Source organism: Oncorhynchus mykiss, chromosome 16 (genome assembly GCF_013265735.2).
Source record: "Oncorhynchus mykiss isolate Arlee chromosome 16, USDA_OmykA_1.1, whole genome shotgun sequence".
Classification (NCBI taxonomy): domain Eukaryota; kingdom Metazoa; phylum Chordata; class Actinopteri; order Salmoniformes; family Salmonidae; genus Oncorhynchus; species Oncorhynchus mykiss.
The window spans coordinates 553,467-573,707 of record NC_048580.1 but is presented as its reverse complement, the minus strand read 5'-3'; the positions used below and the strand labels follow the sequence as shown (position 1 = coordinate 573,707).

Sequence of the window (20,241 nt, the reverse complement as noted above, 5' to 3'; positions counted from 1 at the left end):
ACGATGTGGACTCCTCCTGTTGTTTCCAAAGTTTTACTGTGTTTTTACTTTTGTTTATTCATAAGTGTCAACACCTAGTAGATAGCTAGGTTGCAATGGAGCCGCTTAGCCTGGAATATCAACGACCATGTCCAGTGCGGTAGAACCTGTGTTTATGGCTATGAGGTGGCTTAGCAAGCAAATCTAAAATCTGAGCAAATGTATGGGGAAAACGCAAATTGGAACTTTCTCGTTCACAACTCCTTTGGCAGGACGCCGCTCGGGCCTGATGGATGTTTCCCTGCCTTGTCGTCATCTATCGCTATCTGAATGGACTGTGCTACCGATAACTAGCCTGCCAAAGAAGTCGTCTCCATCTGCTTCTCCTCCTCCATCTACTAGTGAAGTAGACGGAGAACAGCAAGAAGAATGTTCCAATCAGTGTTGGTCCCATGTCACAAGTCGTGGAAACCGAAGACAGTGGCATGCTGCGAAGTGGATTAGAGTGACTGCGAGAGGTTCGGAGCAGATTGACATAAAGAAGAGATTCACTGCACTGGTGCCTGATCTACCTGCACCTTCATCACTGGGACTGCCTGTGACTGGGACTGCCTGTGTCTGGGACTGCCTGTGTCTAGGACGGCCTGTGTCTGGGACGGCCTCTGTCTGGGACGGCCTGTGTCTGGGACGGCCTGTGTCTGGGACGGCTGTGTCTGTGACTGGCTGTGTCTGGGACGGCTGTGTCTGGGACGGCCTGTGTCTGGGACGGCCTGTGTCTGGGACGGCCTGTGTCTGGGACGGCCTGTGTCTGGGACTGCCTGTGCCTGTGACTGCTGTGTCTGTGACGGCTGTGTCTGGGACGGCTGTGTCTGTGACTGCTGTGTCTGGGACGGCTGTGCTGACTCCAACTACGCTGATCCAGCAGCAGCTTCGTCGTCCAGTTCGGCTCTTTTCCCTCTCTGGATCTGACAGGGGCTCTGCCTATCGCTGGGAGCAGCGGGCGTACCCTATCTTGCTTCTTATGGGCCCATTAAATGTTCAACAAATTGTGTGAGAGGTAAGAATGGGCAGATTTCTCCATCTGGTTCTCAGGCCGTTGTATTGGGACGTTCATTGGCGAGAAATGTCTCAGTTCCTGAGACACAAAACGTTGTCCTCTCCAGGAGCACGAGTACAGAACATCAATAAGATGCTCCCTAACATTATAAATCTGCATCAGGACATCAATAACCTGCTCCCAGGCATTATAAACCTGCATCAGGACGTCAATAAACTGCTGCCAGACATAAACCTGCATCAGGACATCAATAACCTGCTCCCAGACATAAACCTGCACCAGGACATCAATAATCTACTCCCTAACATTATAAACCTGCATCAAGACATCAATAATCTGCTCCCTAACATTATAAACCAGCATCAGGACATCAATAATCTGCTCCCTAACATTATAAACCAGCATCAGGACATCAATAATCTGCTCCCTAACATTATAAACCTGCATCAGGACATCAATAATCTACTCCCTAACATTATAAACCAGCATCAGGACATCAATAATCTGCTCCCTAACATTATAAACCAGCATCAGGACATCAATAATCTGCTCCCTAACATTATAAACCTGCATCAGGACATCAATAATCTGCTCCCTAACATTATAAACCTGCATCAGGACATCAATAATCTGCTCCCTAACATTATAAACCTGCATCAGGACATCAATAATCTGCTCCCTGACATTATAAACCTGCATCAAGACATCAATAATCTACTCCCTAACATTATAAACCAGCATCAGGACATCAATAAGCTGCTCCCAGACATTATAAACCTGCATCAGGACGTCAATAAGCTGCTCCCAGACATAAACCTGCATCAGGACATCAATAACCTGCTCCCAGACATAAACATGCATCAGGACATCAATAATCTGCTCCCTAACATTATAAACCTGCATCAGGACATTCAGTCTATAATAGTTCATGTGGGATTCAATTACATTATGAAGGGCATCTCAGAACAGCTGAAGATTGATTTTAAAGAACTGATTGGGTCTCTACTTGACATCAACAAACGTCATATAATGTCAGTCTCTCTGCCCTCCCTAAATTTTGGCATTGAACGGTTCAGCTGACTGTTATCCTTCCCATAACTGGCTACCAGACTATTGCAGCTCTCTGGGTGGAACATTTACTGACAATGTTGATACCTTCTGGAATCAAAGCTTGTTTTATAAGGAGGATGGGATCCACCCAAATCACTTAGGTTCCTGGATCCTTTCACAGTATTATAAGGAGGATGTGATCCACCCAGATCACTTGGGTTCCTGGATCCTTTCACAGTATTATAAGGAGGATGGGATCCACCCAAATCACTTGGGTTCTTGGATCCTTTCACAGTATTATAAGGAGGATGGGATCCACCCAAATCACTTGGGTTCCTGGATCCTTTCACAGCATTATAAGGCTGTGTTGAGACAATGACTTATCAATGACCCAAATCCATCTCAGTTAATCCCTACCATTTTGTCGCTGAGTCATCATAAATCTTTATCAAATGTACATTCTCCCAGGGGTGTTGGTAGACACAATGTAAGTAACCTAATTGATGTCCCTCTCACTACCCTGAATGCCTCAGCTGATCCTACAGCTATTGTATGCAGTACTCTTGTGCCTATGAACCAGAGTTATACTGTTAGCACTGTGGTATGCCCTAGTAGGAAGTCCACTGTGTGCAGCTCACCCTGCACTAACATAAATACCAAGAGAACATCTACTTCTGCTAAGCGTTCAAGTAAAGCAATGAAAAGATGCAAGCATCCCAGAAAAGTGCTCAAAACTGCCCACGTTAACATATGTAGCTTTAAGAAGCAAGGTTCAAAATGAATAATTTGCTAGTAACAGATGATATCCATATTCTGACAATCTCTAGTTAGAAAAAGGAATGAAATCATCAACATGTACTGAACACATCTTTACTAATGCTACAGAGATGTGCTTTAAAGCAATATCCAAATACATTGATCACAATATGCTCTTGTAGCCATATCTAGCAAAACTATAGTTCCAAAGGCTGGGCCTGATATAGTGTATACGAGGTCATACAATATGTTTTGTAGTGATTCCTATGTTGTTTTGGCAAATAATATTTGTTTGTCCGTGGTGTATGATGACGAGCAACCAGACGCTGCACTTGACACATTTATGAAATTGGTCATTCCAGTTACTAATAAGCATGCACCCATTAAGAAAACTGTTAAATCCCTGTGGATTGATGAGGAATTAAAAAATGGTATGGTTGAGAGGGATGAGGCAAAAGGAATGGCAAAAAAGTGTGGCAGCACAACCGATTGGCAAACGTACTGCAAATGGAGGAATAATTTATCTAAATTGAATTAAAAGAAGAAGAAACTACACTATGAAACAAAGATAAATGACATAAAGAATGATAGTAAAAAGCTTTGGAGCACATTAAATTAAATGTTGGGAAAAAAGGCAAACTCAGCTCCATCATTCATTAAATTAGATGGATCATTCATCACAACTGATAAAATTATGAAAGACAAGCAGTGTAATTTTGAGTGTGGAAGAAGTTAAATAAATCAGCAATTACAAGCTACCGTGGTCTGACAACTTGGATGGAAAATGACTGAGGATAATAGAGGATGATATTCCTATTTGCCATATCTTAAAGCTAAGCCTACTAGAAAGTGTGTGACCTCAGGTTACCTGCCGCCCCAGTATTTGACCAGATACAGCTATTTTACAGTAAACAAATTGACAACAAACGTTCAACATGCTTACAGAGAAGGGCATTCAGCACAGCACTTACAACTTCAACATACTCTCCTGCAACCGCCTCACACAATGAGGTATTGTTCTGCTATTTCCTTCACTTCGGAACCGGAACCCCCAACAGAAGATAGCCAGCTAACTAGCTACTAGACACAGCTAGCGGTCATCAGTTAACCTTTAGCCCGGACAACTCCTGCCAGTCTGAACAATGCGATTCAACCCAGAGCGTATCAGTGGTCTTACTCTGCATATCCCCGGATTCCTACCTCAAGCTCTGAACCTCTTCAACTGGATCATCACAGCTAGCTAGCTGCTATCCGATTGGCTTCCCCTGGCTATCGTCTCTGTCCCGAAGCAAGCACCAATTAGCCTGGAGCTAGCCTATGCTAGGCCAATCTCCTGGCAACCTGAAGAGGTCCATCAGCCACTCCTTGGGCTACTATACCTATTTTACCAACTTGCCTGGACCCCTTTAATTGCCCCGCCAATCCATCACGAATGGACTACCAACGTAATCCGCCCAACATCCCAAGAATGCCCATCTGCTAGCCTGCTAGCCGCGGCCCGATAGCTGTCTGGAGCACACGGGACTGTTAGCTGAAGAAATCCATCAGCCAATTTTTAAAATGTACTTGATATCCTATTTTGCCTATTGGTCTCGACCCTTTTACTACCCGGAGCCCGGCTGATCCATCATAACTGGTCTGTAACAGCACAAAGGGGCTAGAACTGACTTCTTCCATTGCGACGTCCCTTTAAGGCCCTTCTGCTAGCCTGCTAGCCCCGGCCCGCTAGCTGTCTGAATCGCTGTGTCTCCAGCTCGCCCAGCTACTCACTGGACCCTATGATCACTCGGCTATGCATGCCTCTCCGTAATATCAATATGCCTTGTCCATTGCTGTTTTGGTTAGTTATTATTGCCTTATCTCACTGTAGAGCCTCTAGCCCTGCTCAATACGCCTTAGCTAACCCTTTAGTTCCATCTCCCACACATGCGGTGACCCCACCTGGTTTAAATGATGTTTCTCGTGACAATATCTCTCTCATCATCACTCAATGCCTACGTTTACCTCCACTGTATTCACATCCTATCATACTGTACATTATCCCTTGAATCTATTCTACCATGCCCAGAAAGCTCCTTTTACTCTCTGTTCCCAACGTACTAGACGCCCAGTCCTTATAGCCTCTAGCCGTACCCTTATCCTACTCCTCCTCTGTTCCTCTGGTGATGTAGAGGTTAATCCAGGCGCTCTCATTTGTTGACTTCTGCAACCGTAAAAGCCTTGGTTTCATGGATGTTAACATTAGAAGCCTCCTTCCTAAGTTTGTTTTATTCACTGCTTTAGCACACTCCTCCAACCCGGATGCCTTAGCCGTGTCTGAATCCTGGCTAAGGAAGTCCACCATAAACCCTGGAATTTCCATCCCTAACTATAACATCTTCCGACAAGATAGAACTGCCAAAGGGGGCGGAGTTGCAATCTACTGCAGCGATAGCCTGCAGAGTTCTGTTTTACTATCCAGCTCTGTGCCCAGACAATTTGAGCTTCTACTTTTAAAAATCCACCTTTTCAGAAAGAAGTCTCTCAACATTGCCACTTGCTATAGACCAACTTCTGCCCCCAGCTGTGCCCTGGACACCATATGTGAACTGATTGCCCCCATCTATCTTCAGAGCTCAACTGTTAGCTCAACAGACTTGGTTTCCCAAATGATTGCCTCGCCTGATTCACCAACTATTTCTCTGATAGAGTTCAGTGTGTCAAATCGGAGGGCCTGTTGTCCGGACCTCTGGCAGTCTCTATGGGGGTGCCACAGGGTTCAATTCTCGGGCAGAGTCTCTTCTCTGTATATATCAATGATGTCGCTCTTGCTGCGGGTGATTCCTTGATCCACCTCTACGCAGACAACACCATTCTGTATACTTCTGGGGAAGCTGCTGTCTTGGCAGGAACTAATGGAGATCCATAATAAACCCCAGGAAGAGTAGCTGCTGCCTTGGCAGGAACTAATGGAGATTCATAATAAACCCCAGGAAGAGTAGCTGCTGCCTTGGCAGGAACTAATGGAGATTCATAATAAAACCCAGGAAGAGTAGCTGCTGTCTTGGCAGGAACTAATGGGGATCCATAATAAACCCCAGGAAGAGTAGCTACTGCCTTGGCAGGAACTAATGGGGATCTATAATAAACCCCAGGAAGAGTAGCTACTGCCTTGGCAGGAACTAATGGGGATCCATAATAAAGCCCAGGAAGAGTAGCTGCTGCCTTGGCAGGAACTAATGGGGATCCATAATAAACCCCAGGAAGAGTAGCTTCTGCCTTGGCAGGAACTAATGGGGATCCATAATAAACCCCAGGAAGAGTAGCTGCTGTCTTGGCAGGAACTAATGGGGATCCATAATAAACCCCAGGAAGAATATCTGCTGCCTTGACAGGAACAAATGGGAATCCATAATAAACCCCAGGAAGAGTAGCTGCTGCCTTGGCAGGAACTAATGGGAATCCATAATAAACCCCAGGAAGAGTAGCTGCTGCCTTGGCAGGAACTAATGGGAATCCATAATAAACCCCAGGAAGAGTAGCTGCTGTCTTGGCAGGAACTAATGGGGATCCATAACAAACCCCAGGAAGAGTAGCTACTGCCTTGGCAGGAACTAATGGGGATCCATAATAAACCCCAGGAAGAGTAGCTGCTGCCTTGGCAGGAACTAATGGGAATCCATAATAAACCCCAGGAAGAGTAGCTGCTGCCTTGGCAGGAAATAATGGGAATCCATAATAAACCCCAGGAAGAGTAGCTGCTGTCTTGGCAGGAACTAATGGGGATCCATAATAAACCCCAGGAAGAGTAGCTACTGCCTTGGCAGGAACTAATGGGGATCCATAATAAACCCCAGGAAGAGTAGCTGCTGCCTTGGCAGGGACTAATGGGGATCCATAATAAACCCCAGGAAGAATAGCTGCTGCCTTGACAGGAACTAATGGGGATCCATAATAAACCCCAGGAAGAGTAGCTGCTGCCTTGGCAGGAACTAATGGGAATCCATAATAAACCCCAGGAAGAGTAGCTGCTGTCTTGGCAGGAACTAATGGGGATCCATAATAAACCCCAGGAAGAGTAGCTGCTGCCTTGGCAGGGACTAATGGGGATCCATAATAAACCCCAGGAAGAATAGCTGCTGCCTTGACAGGAACTAATGGGGATCCATAATAAACCCCAGGAAGAGTAGCTGCTGCCTTGGCAGGAACTAATGGGGATCCATAATAAACCCCAGGAAGAGTAGCTGCTGCCTTGCCAGGAACTAATAGGAATCCATAATAAACCCCAGGAAGAGTAGCTGCTGTATTGGCAGGAACTAATGGGGATCCATAATAAACTTCAGGAAGAGTAGCTGCTGCCTTGGCAGGGACTAATGGGGATCCATAATAAACCCCAGGAAGAATAGCTGCTGCCTTGACAGGAACTAATGGGGATCCATAATAAACCCCAGGAAGAGTAGCTGCTGCCTTGGCAGGGACTAATGGGGATCCATAATAAACCCCAGGAAGAATAGCTGCTGCCTTGACAGGAACTAATGGGGATCCATAATAAACCCCAGGAAGAGTAGCTGCTGTCTTGGCAGGAACTAATGGGGATCCATAATAAACCCCAGGAAGAGTAGCTGCTGCCTTGCCAGGAACTAATAGGAATCCATAATAAACCCCAGGAAGAGTAGCTGCTGTATTGGCAGGAACTAATGGGGATCCATAATAAACCCCAGGAAGAGTAGCTGCTGCCTTGGCAAGAACTAATGGGGTGTAACGGTTTTCTTTAGGTGAAGGAGAGTCGGACCAAAATGCAGCGTGGTATTCTTGATACATATTTAATAAAGAAGAAAACACGAACGATACAAAAACAACAAACGTAACGTGAAAACCTATACAGCCTATCTGGTGCAAACAAACACAGAGACAGGAACAATCACCCAACAAACCCCAACACCAAACAGGCTACCTAAATATGGTTCCCAATCAGAGACAATGACTAACACTTGCCTCTGATTGAGAACCATATCAGGCCAAACATAGAAATAGACAAACCAGACATACAACATAGAATGCCCACCCAGCTCACGTCCTGAACAACACTAAAACAAGGAAAACACACACGAACGATGGTCAGAACGTGACAGTACCCCCCCTCCAAGGTGCGGACTCCGAACGCACAACCTAAACCTATAGGGGAGGGTGTGGGTGGGCATCTGTCCGCGGTGGCGGCTCTGGTGCTGGACGTGGCCCCCACCTCACCATAGTCTTAGTCCCCCACCTTGTCCGCTTCCGTGGCCTCCTAACCACGGCGACCCTACTTAATGGCAGCTCGGGACAGAGGGGCAACTCGGGACAGAGGGACAGCTCGGGACAGAGGGGCAACTCGGGACAGAGGGGCAACTCGGGACAGAGGGGCAACTCGGGACAGAGGGGCAACTCGGGACAGAGGGGTAGCTCGGGACAGAGGGGTAGCTCAGCACTGAGAGGAAGCTCAGCACTGAGAGGAAGCTCAGCACTGAGAGGAAGCTCAGCACTGAGAGGAAGCCCAGGCAGGTAGTTGGCTCTGGCAGATCCCGGCTGGCTGGCAGTTCTGGCAGATCCTGGCTGACTGGCAGTTCTGGCAGATCCCGGCTGACTGGCGGATCCTGGCTGAATGGCGGATCCTGGCTGACTGGCGGTTCTGGAAGATCCTGGCTGAATGGCGGATCCTGGCTGAATAGCGGATCCTGGCTGACTGGCGGATCTGGAAGATCCTGGCTGACTGGCAGCTCTGGCTGCTCCATGCTGACTGGCTTCTCCGGCTACTCCATGCTGACTGGCTGATACATGCTGACTGGCGGCTCTGGCTGCTCCATGCTGACTGGCGGCTCTGGCTGCTCCATGCTGACTGGCGGCTCTGGCTGCTCCATGCTGACTGGCGGCTCTGGCTGCTCTATGCTGACTGGCGGCTCTGGCTGCTCCATGCTGACTGGCGGCTCTGGCTGCTCCATGCTGACTGGCGGCCCTGGCTGCTCCATACAGACTGGCAGCTCTGGCGGCTCCTTGCAGACTGGCAGCTCTGGCGGCATCCTGCAGACTGGCAGCTCTGGCGACTCAGTGCAGACTGGCAGCTCCTTGCAGACTGGCAGCTCCTTGCAGACTGGCAGCTCCTTGCAGACTGGCAGCTCCTTGCAGACTGGCAGCTCCTTGCAGACTGGAGACTCCGGCAGCGCTGTAGAGACGGAAGGCTCTGGCAGCGCTAAACAGGTGGGAGACTCCGGCAGCGCTGGAGAGGAGGAAGGCTCCAACTGCGCTGAACAGGCGGGAGACTCCGGCAGCGCTGTAGAGGAGGAAGGCTCTGGCAGCGCTAGATAGGCGGGAGACTCCGGCAGCGCTGGAGAGGAGGAAGGCTCTGGCAGCGCTGGACAGATGAGGCGCACTGTAGGCCTGATGCGTGGTGCTGGCACTGGTGGTACTGGGCCGAGAACACGCACAGGAAGCATGGTGCAGGGAACTGCCACCGGAGGGCTGATGCGTGGAGGTGGTACTGGATAGACCGGACCGTGCAGGCGCACTGGAGCTCTTGAGCACCGAGCCTGCCCAACCTTACCTGGTTGAAAGCTCCCGGTCGCCCTGCCAGTGCGGCGAGGTGGAATAGCCCGCACTGGGCTATGCAGGCGAACCGGAGACACCGAGCGCAAGGCTGGTGCCATGTAAGCCGGCCCAAGGAGACGCACTGGAGACCAGATGCGTAGAGCCGGCTTCATGGCACTTGGCTCGATGCTCACTCTAGACCGGCCGATACGCGGAGCTGGAATGTACCGCACAGGGCTATGCACCCACACTGGAGACACCGTGCGCACCACAGCATAACACGGTGCCTGCCCAGTCTCTCTAGCTCCCCGGTAAGCACAGGGAGTTTGCGCAGGTCTCCTACCTGGTGTAGCCATACTCCCTGTGAGCCCCCCCCAATACATTTTTGGGGCTGACTCTCGTGCTTCCTTCCGCGCCGCCGTGCTTGCTTCGCCAACTCCATTCTCCGGTAACCTTCCGCGCACTGCTCCATCGAATCCCAGGCGGGCTCCGGCACTCTCCCTGGGTCGACCGCCCACCTGTCTATCTCCTCCCAAGTAGTATATTCCATACTCTTGCTGTCCATAACGTCCTCCCATGTCCATTCCTCTTTTCTCTGCTGTTGCCCGTCACCACGCCGCTTGGTCCTGTTGTGGTGGGTGATTCTGTAACGGTTTTCTTTAGGTGAAGGAGAGTCGGACCAAAATGCAGCGTGGTATTCTTGATACATATTTAATAAAGAAGAAAACACGAACGATACAAAAACAACAAACGTAACGTGAAAACCTATACAGCCTATCTGGTGCAAACAAACACAGAGACAGGAACAATCACCCAACAAACCCCAACACCAAACAGGCTACCTAAATATGGTTCCCAATCAGAGACAATGACTAACACCTGCCTCTGATTGAGAACCATATCAGCCCAAACATAGAAATAGACAAACCAGACACACAACATAGAATGCCCACCCAGCTCACGTCCTGACCAACACTAAAACAAGGAAAACACACACGAACGATGGTCAGAACGTGACATGGGGATCTTTAATAAATAGAATTACAAATTATATAGACATAATTTGACATTTGAAATGTCATGATTCTTTTGAAACTTTTGTGAGTGTAATGTTTACCGTTCATTTTTATTGTTTATTACACTTTTGTTTATTATCTACCTCACTTGCTTTGGCAATGTTTCCCATGCCAATAAACACTTTAAAATCTAATTTTGAGATTGAGAGATAGAGAGAGAGCAAGAGAGCGAAAAGAAAGAGAGATAGAGAGAAATAGAGGGAGAGAGACAGAGAGAGAGAGATGGAGAAGGAGAGAGTGAGAGAGAGAGAGAGAGATGGAGAGAGAGAGAGAGAGAGAGAGAGAGAGAGAGAGAGAGACGGAGGAGAGAGAGAGAGAGAGAGAGAGAGAGAGAGAGATGGAGGAGAGAGAGAGAGAGCGAGAGAGACAGACAGACAGACAGAGAAAGAGAGAGGGAGAGAGACAGAGAGAGAGATAGAGAGAGAGAGAAAGAGAGAGAGATAGGGAGAGAGATGGAGAAGGAGAGACAGACAGACAGACAGACAGAGAGAGAGAAAGAGACAGAGAGAGAGAGAGAAAGAGACAGAGAGAGAGAATATAAAGCCAGTAGTTACCTGCAGGCTGGGAGAGAGGGAGGTATCATAGCGCTGCAGCAGCTCAGGTAAGCCCAGCAGTGGGCGGGGCATGGAGTTATGTGGGTGTGTCAGGGTGTGGAGGGTGTGGTCTAAGGTGTCGATACGGTAACCCCGTAGCAGCGTATGGAACCCGTCCCCGCTCAGGCCCTGCCGGTCGATAGAGGAGGTGCTGCCGTACTCCCGGTGGAGAGCTGCGCCGGTGTTGGGGTTCACTGCAGTACCGTCCATTATAATGTCCTCGCTGTCGATATCACTGATGGTGACGTCACTGTTGGAACGTTGGCGGATGGGATGGAGCCCCGCCCCCTTTAAAGGGGAGCGTCCTAATAGGTCGGACAGACTGTACCTGGGATCCTCTCCCGACTCAACAGTTTCACTGTAGTCAGAGTCTATAGGGGGCTGGTCATGTGACTGTATCGCCGCTCCTGATTGTTCGAGAGGCTGCTGGTCGTTATGGAACGCCGTGACGATGCTCTCGTATTTGGGGGAGTTTTGGCATCCTCCATCACAGATATCCCTCCGGGGGGCGGGAGGCCAGTCTGTAGCCCAGGCTCGGATACCCATCTTGGGCATGGCTGTGGTCCCTGTCCCCCCTGTCTCCCCTGTCCCATTGGTCTTCCCCCCACCACCACCACCATCAGGCTTGTTGCCCTGCTGTGTCCCCTGGGCTGGGGGCCCCATGCTGCCGTTCAGGGCCTTTAGTTTCCTGGTCAAGAGTTCCTCAGACTGAGGCTGCATGGCTCTCTGCTGCTCCTCCCCTGCACCTCCTCCTCCCTGCAGGCAGGTCTCGTCGTCTGTGGCAGAGTGATCACCACTCATATCCTGTAGCAGACAGATTCTCAACTCCCCTCTCTGTCTGCATTACATGGTGAGACTCAGACATGGGAGGAGGCTGCTGAGGAGAAGGTTGTTTTCCTGGGTCAAGGAGTCTAGGGGTCGATCTCGCACGCTGGTGTGACAATGGACACAAGGCATCTGGATGTCCAGGGACCAACCACTAATAAGCGTTGATTAAAAGTAATTTTCCGTCCTTTTTCTCCTTTCACTGTGAGTTCGTCAAAGGCAAAGCAGTATTTTCCTCTTCACAGTGCCTTGTTCCTCTCTGGGTATCCGAGCTGAGTGTGTTCAGAGTGTGTATTAATCTTAGTTCACGAAGCCTCGGCTAATTCAGGAGGACAGCTGAAGGAGCTGGATGTGATCTGCTGGTTGAAGACAAAGGCAGAAGAAGAACAAGAATGTTAGAGAATGTTAACACTGCAGCACAGTGAGAAAACAAGGGAACTCTGAGGATGGCTACATGGGGAGAACAGAACAGTGAAACAGAGTTAGTATAGGGAGAACAGAACAGAGATAGTACAGGGAGGAAAACAGAACAGAGATAGTACAGGGAGGAGAACAGAACAGAGATAGTATAGTGAAGAGAACAGAACAGAGATAGTATAGAGAGGAGAACAGAACAGAGATGGTATAGGGAGGAAAACAGAACAGAGATAGTATAGGGAGGAGAACAGAACAGAGATAGTATAGGGAGGAGAACAGAACAAAGATAGTAGAGGGAGGAAAACAGAACAGAGACAGTGCAGGGAGGAAAACAGAACAGAGATAGTATAGGGAAGAGAACAGAACAGAGATATTATAGGGAAGGGAACAGAACAGAGATAGAATAGGGAGGAGAACAGAAGAGAGATAGTACAGGGAGGAAAACAGAACAGAGACAGTATAGGGAGGAGAACAGAACAGAGATAGAATAGGGGGGAAAACAGAACAGAGATAGAATAGGGAGGAGAACAGAACAGAGATAGAATAGGGGGGAAAACAGAACAGAGATAGAATAGGGGGGAAAACATAACAGAGATAGAATAGGGAGGAGAACAGAAGAGATTTGGTATAAAGAGGAGAACAGAACAGAGATTGAATAGGGAGGAGAACAGAAGAGATTTGGTATAAAGAGGAGAACAGAACAGAGATAGAATAGGGAGGAGAACAGAACAGAGATGGTATAGGGAGGAAAACAGAACAGAGATAGTACAGGGAGGAGAACAGAACAGAGATAGTACAGGGAGGAGAACAGAACAGAGATAGTATAGGGAGGAAAACAGAACAAAGATAGTACAGGGAGGAAAACAGAACAGAGATAGTACAGGGAGGAGAACAGAACAGAGATAGTATAGAGAGGAGAACAGAACAGAGATAGTACAGGGAGGAGAACAGAACAGAGATAGTATAGAGAGGAGAACAGAACAGAGATAGTTTGCTACTAAGACAAGACCATGCAGTCATAATGGGTAGATCTGCTATTTACCACCACAAACCAATACTGGCACTAAGACCGCACTCAACTAGTTAAGTAAGGCCATAACCAAACAAGAAAATGCTCATACAGAAGCGGCGCTCCTAGTGGCCGGGGACTTTATTGCAGGCAAACTTACATTATTTTGACCTAATTTCTACCAGCGTGTCACATGTTCAACCAGAGGGAAAAAAACTCTAGACCACCTCTACTCTACACACAGAGATGAACACAAAGCTCTCCCTCGCCCTCCACTTGGCAAATATCCTTCTGATTCCTGCTTATCCCCTCAGGGGTGCGTTCTTAGTCCCCTCCTGTACTCCCTGTTCACCCACGACTGCATGGACAAGCACGACTCCAACACCATCATTTAAGTTTGTCACGACAACGATGAGACAGCCTATAGGGAGGAGGTCAGAGACCTGGCCGTGTGGTGCCAGGACAACAACCTCTCCCTCAACGTGATCAAAACAAAGGAGATGATCGTGGACTACAGAAATAGGAGGGCCGAACAAGCCCCCATTCACAGAGTTTAAAGTTCCTTGGTGTCTACATCACCAACAAACTATCATGGTCCAAAAAAACCAAGACATTTGTAAAGAGGGCACGACAACGCCTTTTCCCACTCAGGAGACGATGAGTTAGATATTACTGTTGGAGCTAGGAACAAAAGCATTTAGTTAGATATTACTGTTGGAGCTAGGAACACAAGGATTTCGCTACATCTGCAATAACATCTGCTTAATATGTGTCTTTGATTTGATCTCGATGTGTGCTATCATCTCTGATTCTCTGCTGGGTGAGTAATATTAATTGCACCTATAGCCTATTTTGTGTGGTCTCAATCAAATGATCCATACGAAGTGCATGCTGGGAGAAGCACAGAACAAAGTTAGATTTGCAAGATAGCTGCTGATGTTGTAAATACAACAAGGGTGCATTACACACTGCGATGAATGTTCCAACCCTGAGCCCCCAACTGCTCTGCTCTTCCTGATCAAAAAAATAATTGTGTGCTGCTTAACCAATGGCTGTGCTGTTTAACCAATGGCTGTGCTGCTTAACCAATGGCTGTGCTGCTTAACCAATGGCTGTGCTGCTTAACCAATGGCTGTGCTGCTAAACCAATGGCTGTGCTGCTTAACCAATGGCTGTGCTGCTTAACCAATGGCTGTGCTGCTTAACCAATGGCTGTGCTGCTTAACCAATGGCTGTGCTGCTTAACCAATGGCTGTGCTGCTTAACCAATGGCTGTGCTGCTTAACCAATGGCTGTGCTGCTTAACCAATGGCAGTGCTGCTAAACCAATGACTGTGCTATGTAGGCCTACGGTGGCAGTTCAGGAGGCGAGTCAGAGGTTTCTTCCCCCAAAAGGTACGATGTACCGGTAAAATAAATAGTGGGGGTACGGTGTCCTGGTAAAATAAATAGTGGGGGTACGGTGTCCTGGTAAAATAAATAGTGGGGGTACGGTGTACCGGTAAAATAAATAGTGGAGGTAGGGTGTACCGGTAAAATAAATAGTGGAAGTAGGGTGTACCGGTAAAATAAATAGTGAGGTGTCGATGTACCGGTAAAATAAATAGTGAGGGTACGATGTACCGGTAAAATAAATAGTGGAGGTACGATGTACCGGTAAAATAAATAGTGGAGGTAGGGTGTACCGGTAAAATAAATAGTGAGGTGTAGATGTACCGGTAAAATAAATAGTGAGGGTACGATGTACCGGTAAAATAAATAGTGAGGGTACGATGTACCGGTAAAATAAATAGTGGAGGTACGATGTACCGGTAAAATAAATAGTGAGGTGTCGATGTACCGGTAAAATAAATAGTGAGGGTATGGTGTACCGGTAAAATAAATAGTGAGGGTACGGTGTACCGGTAAAATAAATAGTGGGGGTACGGTGTACCGGTAAAATAAATAGTGAGGGTACGGTGTACCGGTAAAATAAATAGTGGGGGTACGGTGTACCGGTAAAATAAATAGTGAGGGTACGGTGTACCGGTAAAATAAATAGTGAGGGTACGGTGTACCGGTAAAATCAATAGTGATAATAATAATAATTAAAAACAAAATGTCAAGAGAACTGTAGGCTATTACCATGGAACGGGTAGCATAGCCATGGAGTGGGTGGCATAGCCATGGAATGGGTGGTATAGCCATGGAGTGGGTGGCATAGCCATGGAATGGGTGGCATAGCCATGGAATGGGTGGCATAGCCATGGAACGGTGGCATAGCCATGGAATGGTGGCATAGCCATGGAATGGGTGGCATAGCCATGGAACGGGTGGCATAGCCATGGAACGGGTGGCATAGCCATAGAATGGGTGGCATAGCCATAGAATGGGTGTCATAGCCATGGAACGGGTGGCATAGCCATAGAATGGGTGGCATAACCATAAAATGGGTGGCATAGCCATAGAATAGGTGGCATAGCCATGGAACGGGTGGCATAGCCATGGAATGGTGGCATAGCCACGGGGTGGGTGGCATAGCCATAGAATGGGTGGCATAGCCATAGAATGGGTGTCATAGCCATGGAACGGGTGGCATAGCCATAGAATGGTTGGCATAACCATAAAATGGGTGGCATAGCCATAGAATAGGTGGCATAGCCATGGAACGGGTGGCATAGCCATGGAACGGGTGGCATAGCCATAGAATAGGTGGCATAGCCATGGAACGGGTGGCATAGCCATGGAATGGGTGGCATAGCCATGGAACGGGTGGCATAGCCATGGAATGGTGGCATAGCCATGGAATGGTGGCATAGCCATGGAACGGGTGGCATAGCCATGGAATGGTGGCATAGCCATGGATCGGGTGGCATAGCCATAGAATGGGTGGCATAGCCATAGAATAGGTGGCATAGCCATGGAACGGGTGGCATAGCCATGGAATGGTGGCATAGCCATGGAACGGGTGGCATAGCCTACGCTCCAAAATGTGGTGTGGTTATACGAGAACACTGACATGTTGCCAAGGCAGAAATCAGTGGCCGAGGCGTGCGGACAGCAATGGAGGCATTCATTCTTATGACAATCGGCAAATGTTATTTCACTTTTTGATGTTTTGTGTAACAGATCTCTCTTTCCAATCACCACTGTTTAGAGGATGAAATATGTTGTGAGTGGATGAACTTGAGCGCGTAGCCTAGTAAGGAGCCCTTTGAAAGGTTTGTTTGACAATCAGATGAAAACATCATGACTGGTTGTGTTTATGCCACAATAAAAGGTCATATATTTTATGACAAATCTTTATGACTAAACCTACAGAGATGCTATTGAATTAATACTATAAGGATTAGGCAGCCACCTAGTGCTGCACTTTGACCAGGGAGGCATGTTCTGAGCTGAACCTATCACCTAGTGCTGCAGTTTGACCAGGGAGGCATCTTCTGAGCTGAACCTACCACCTAGTGCTGCAGTTTGACCAGGGAGGCATCTTCTGAGCTGAACCTACCACCTAGTGCTGCAGTTTGACCAGGGAGGCATCTTCTGAGCTGAACCTACCACCTAGTGCTGCAGTTTGACCAGGGAGGCATCTTCTGAGCTGAACCTACCACCTAGTGCTGCAGTTTGACCAGGGAGGCATCTTCTGAGCTGAACCTACCAGGATGCACCTTCAACAACACTTAACACCTCACACTATTCTGCCCAAAAACAATGATTACTTATCTCACCCAGTGGCATGAAGGCTATTTACATAGGTGAGGGCTGATGCCGCCCCATGATGCTTTGCCAAAGCCGAGGGCGCAAAATATTTGGCTTGTCCATGCCCAGCGCGCCTCTCCAGATGCCTCCTCTAAAAAATGGTGTTTAATTTGCCGTTATTATGTTCTGTTCTGCCGACTCTTAGCAGAGAAAAAATTGTCCTGGGGCCAAACCTATTGACGACCCCTGCTGTACACTAGCCTATTCTAGTTTAGCAGGGATAGTAGGGGGTGGACATTTTTTGTCTCGCCTAAGGCGGAAGAACATCAAGGGCACATACATTTTTGTTGGTGCAGGTGCGTGGGAGGTTCAGTACCGGGAAGACATCTACTTTCACCCCTGATTAGAGTAACAACCAGGGGGCTTTGTGTTAGAGCCTATTTCTTCCTATTTAACAAATAAGACCTATCTGTTTGACAGACCAAATTAGGCTATGTCCATAGATTTGTATGTTCCCCCCATGCACCAACTGCAGAACAGACTATGATAGGCGCACAGTACTACATAGAGCCATGACTACATGGAACTCTATTCCACAGTACTACATAGAGCCATGACTACAGGGAACTCTATTCCACAGTACTACATAGAGCCATGACCACATGGAACTCTATTCCACAGGGAATAGGGACAAATGCAGGTAGACTACTCCGTCTAGGGACACCTGCAGGTAGGCTACTCCGTCTAGGGACACCTGCAGGTAGGCTACTATGTCTAGGGGCACCTGCAGGTTGGCTACTATGTCTAGGGGCACCTGCAGGTTGGCTACTATGTCTATGTACCAATTGGGTAGAAGAAGAAAAAATGAAGAAAAAAGATTTAAGGCACACTGAACCAGCAGCAATACAGCAATACGCCATCCCATCTGGTTTGGGCTTAGTGGGACTATCATTTGTTTCCAAACAGGACAAGACCCAGCACACCTCCAGGATGTGTAAGGGCTATTTGACCAAGAAGGAGAGTGATGGAGTGCTGCATCAGATGACCTGGCCAATCACCCGACCTCAACGCAATTGAGAAAGTTTGGGATGAGTTGAACCACAGAAACGCAGCCAACAAGTGCTCAGCATATGTGGGAACTCTTTCAAGACTGTTGGAAAAGCATTCCAGGTGAAGCTGGTTGACAGAATGCCAAGCTGGTGCAAAGCTGTCATCAAGTCAAAGGGTGTCTACTTTGAAGAATCTCAAATATAAAATATATTTTGATTTGTTTAAAACTTTTGGTTACTACTTGTTTCATAGTTTTGATGTCTTCACTTCTCTAAAATGTAGAAAATAGTCCAAAATAAGAAAAACCCTTGAATGAGTAGGTGTGTCCAAACTTTGACTGGTACTGTATTTACTACCTTTAGGCACCTCCTCATATCATACTGAAGAATGTGTACCTCCCATATGGCACCCTATTCCCTACATAGTGCACTTCTCCACATGAGCCATTGTAAAAAGTAGTGCACTATGTAGGGAATAGAATGGCATTTGGGTCAGAACCCGTGTATTCAGGTCAGTGCTAGGATTGTCTGTTCTCTACTTGACTTGTATATGGCCTGAACATATGCCTTTAGCCAGTATATATATATATATATATATATATATATATATATATATATATATATACAGTGCCTTGCGAAAGTATTCGGCCCCCTTGAACTTTGCGACCTTTTGCCACATTTCAGGCTTCAAACATAAAGATATCAAACTGTATTTTTTTGTGAAGAATCAACAACAAGTGGGACACAATCATGAAGTGGAACGACATTTATTGGATATTTCCAACTTTTTTAACAAATCAAAAACTGAAAAATTGGGCGTGCAAAATTATTCAGCCCCCTTAAGTTAATACTTTGTAGCGCCACCTTTTGCTGCGATTACAGCAGTTTTGCACATCGAGAGACTGACATTTTTTCCCATTCCTCCTTGCAAAACAGCTCGAGAACAGTGAGGTTGGATGGAGAGCATTTGTGAACAGCAGTTTTCAGTTCTTTCCACAGATTCTCGATTGGATTCAGGTCTGGACTTTGACTTGGCCATTCTTGACTTGGCCATGTTCCTTGTTCTTCATGATGCTCTCTGCGCTTTTAACGGACCTCTGAGACTATCACAGTGCAGGTGCATTTATACGGAGACTTGATTACACACAGGTGGATTGTATTTATCATCATTAGTCATTTAGGTCAACATTGGATCATTCAGAGATCCTCACTGAACTTCTGGAGAGAGTTTGCTGCACTGAAAGTAAAGGGGCTGAATAATTTTGCATGCCCAATTTTTCAGTTTTTGATTTGTTAAAAAAGTTTGAAATATCCAATAAATGTCGTTCCACTTCATGATTGTGTCCCACTTGTTGTTGATTCTTTACAAAAAAATACAGTTTTATATCTTTATGTTTGAAGCCTGAAATGTGGCAAAAGGTCGCAAAGTTCAAGGGGGCCGAATACTTTCGCAAGGCACTGTATATATATATCTACCTACAGTATATATATATATATACAATCAGATCATTTGAGACTGTGTGTCTGTCTGGCTGTTTGATCATCTCGATGTGGCTCATATTTCTGTTTATCCTGTGTTAACAGTAGACTACAAAGGCAGACAAACACAGCTGGACTTGTGTCTGGGGAGAGGAGGAGAGGGGAAAGAAAGGAGGAGGGTTTGGGAGGCAGAGGGGAGGCAGAGGAGGAGAGGAGGAGAGTAAGAGGGAGGCAGAGGGGAGGCAGAGGAGGAGATGATGAGAGTAAGAGGGAGGCAGAGGGGAGGGAGAGGAGGAGAGTAAGAGCGAGGAGAGGAGGAGATGAGACTAATATGGAGGCAGAGGAGGGAGGAAACTCAGTCACCCTGACATTATCTTCATCATATGGTAACTTAACATCATATTAGGCTGAGCTAACTGTGGTCAAGTTGTCCAACATTAATGTTGTGATCGTCCTTAAAATCAGAATAATCACATCGTGTGTTGCTGTGTGATGCTGTTTCCATGGTTGAGGAGGTTTCTCTCAACAGCTCAAGATGTATCATCAGACAGGGGAGTTGAGACAGAACCAACCCCTATAAGATAGATCAATAACCAAAAGGGGAGCATGTTATGGGGGCTGGTGAACCGTCTGGGGGATTTCGTAGTGCTGTGGGGCATCATGGTGGTTCATGCTTGTTTCTAACGTTTAAATATAAAAATACAGTTTGTGCTTTCAATGATGCAACTATCGG

At 47.2% G+C, this 20,241-nt stretch overlaps 1 protein-coding gene across 4 annotated transcripts in view; it reads right to left on the bottom strand.

Annotated features, from left to right (window-relative positions):
• LOC110517286 (signal-induced proliferation-associated 1-like protein 2) overlaps positions 1–20,241 on the bottom strand; it is a 317,547-nt gene that overhangs the window by 202,111 nt on the left and 95,195 nt on the right. For 3 of the 4 annotated variants that reach the window (XM_036945905.1, XM_036945907.1, XM_036945908.1), the window contains exon 3: positions 11,013–12,235. In XM_036945905.1, the coding sequence (XP_036801800.1) occupies positions 11,013–11,852 (840 nt within the window). In that variant the 5' untranslated portion in view covers positions 11,853–12,235. The remainder of the gene's footprint in view (positions 1–11,012; positions 12,236–20,241) is intronic. The other variant, XM_036945906.1, reaches the window with a different exon arrangement.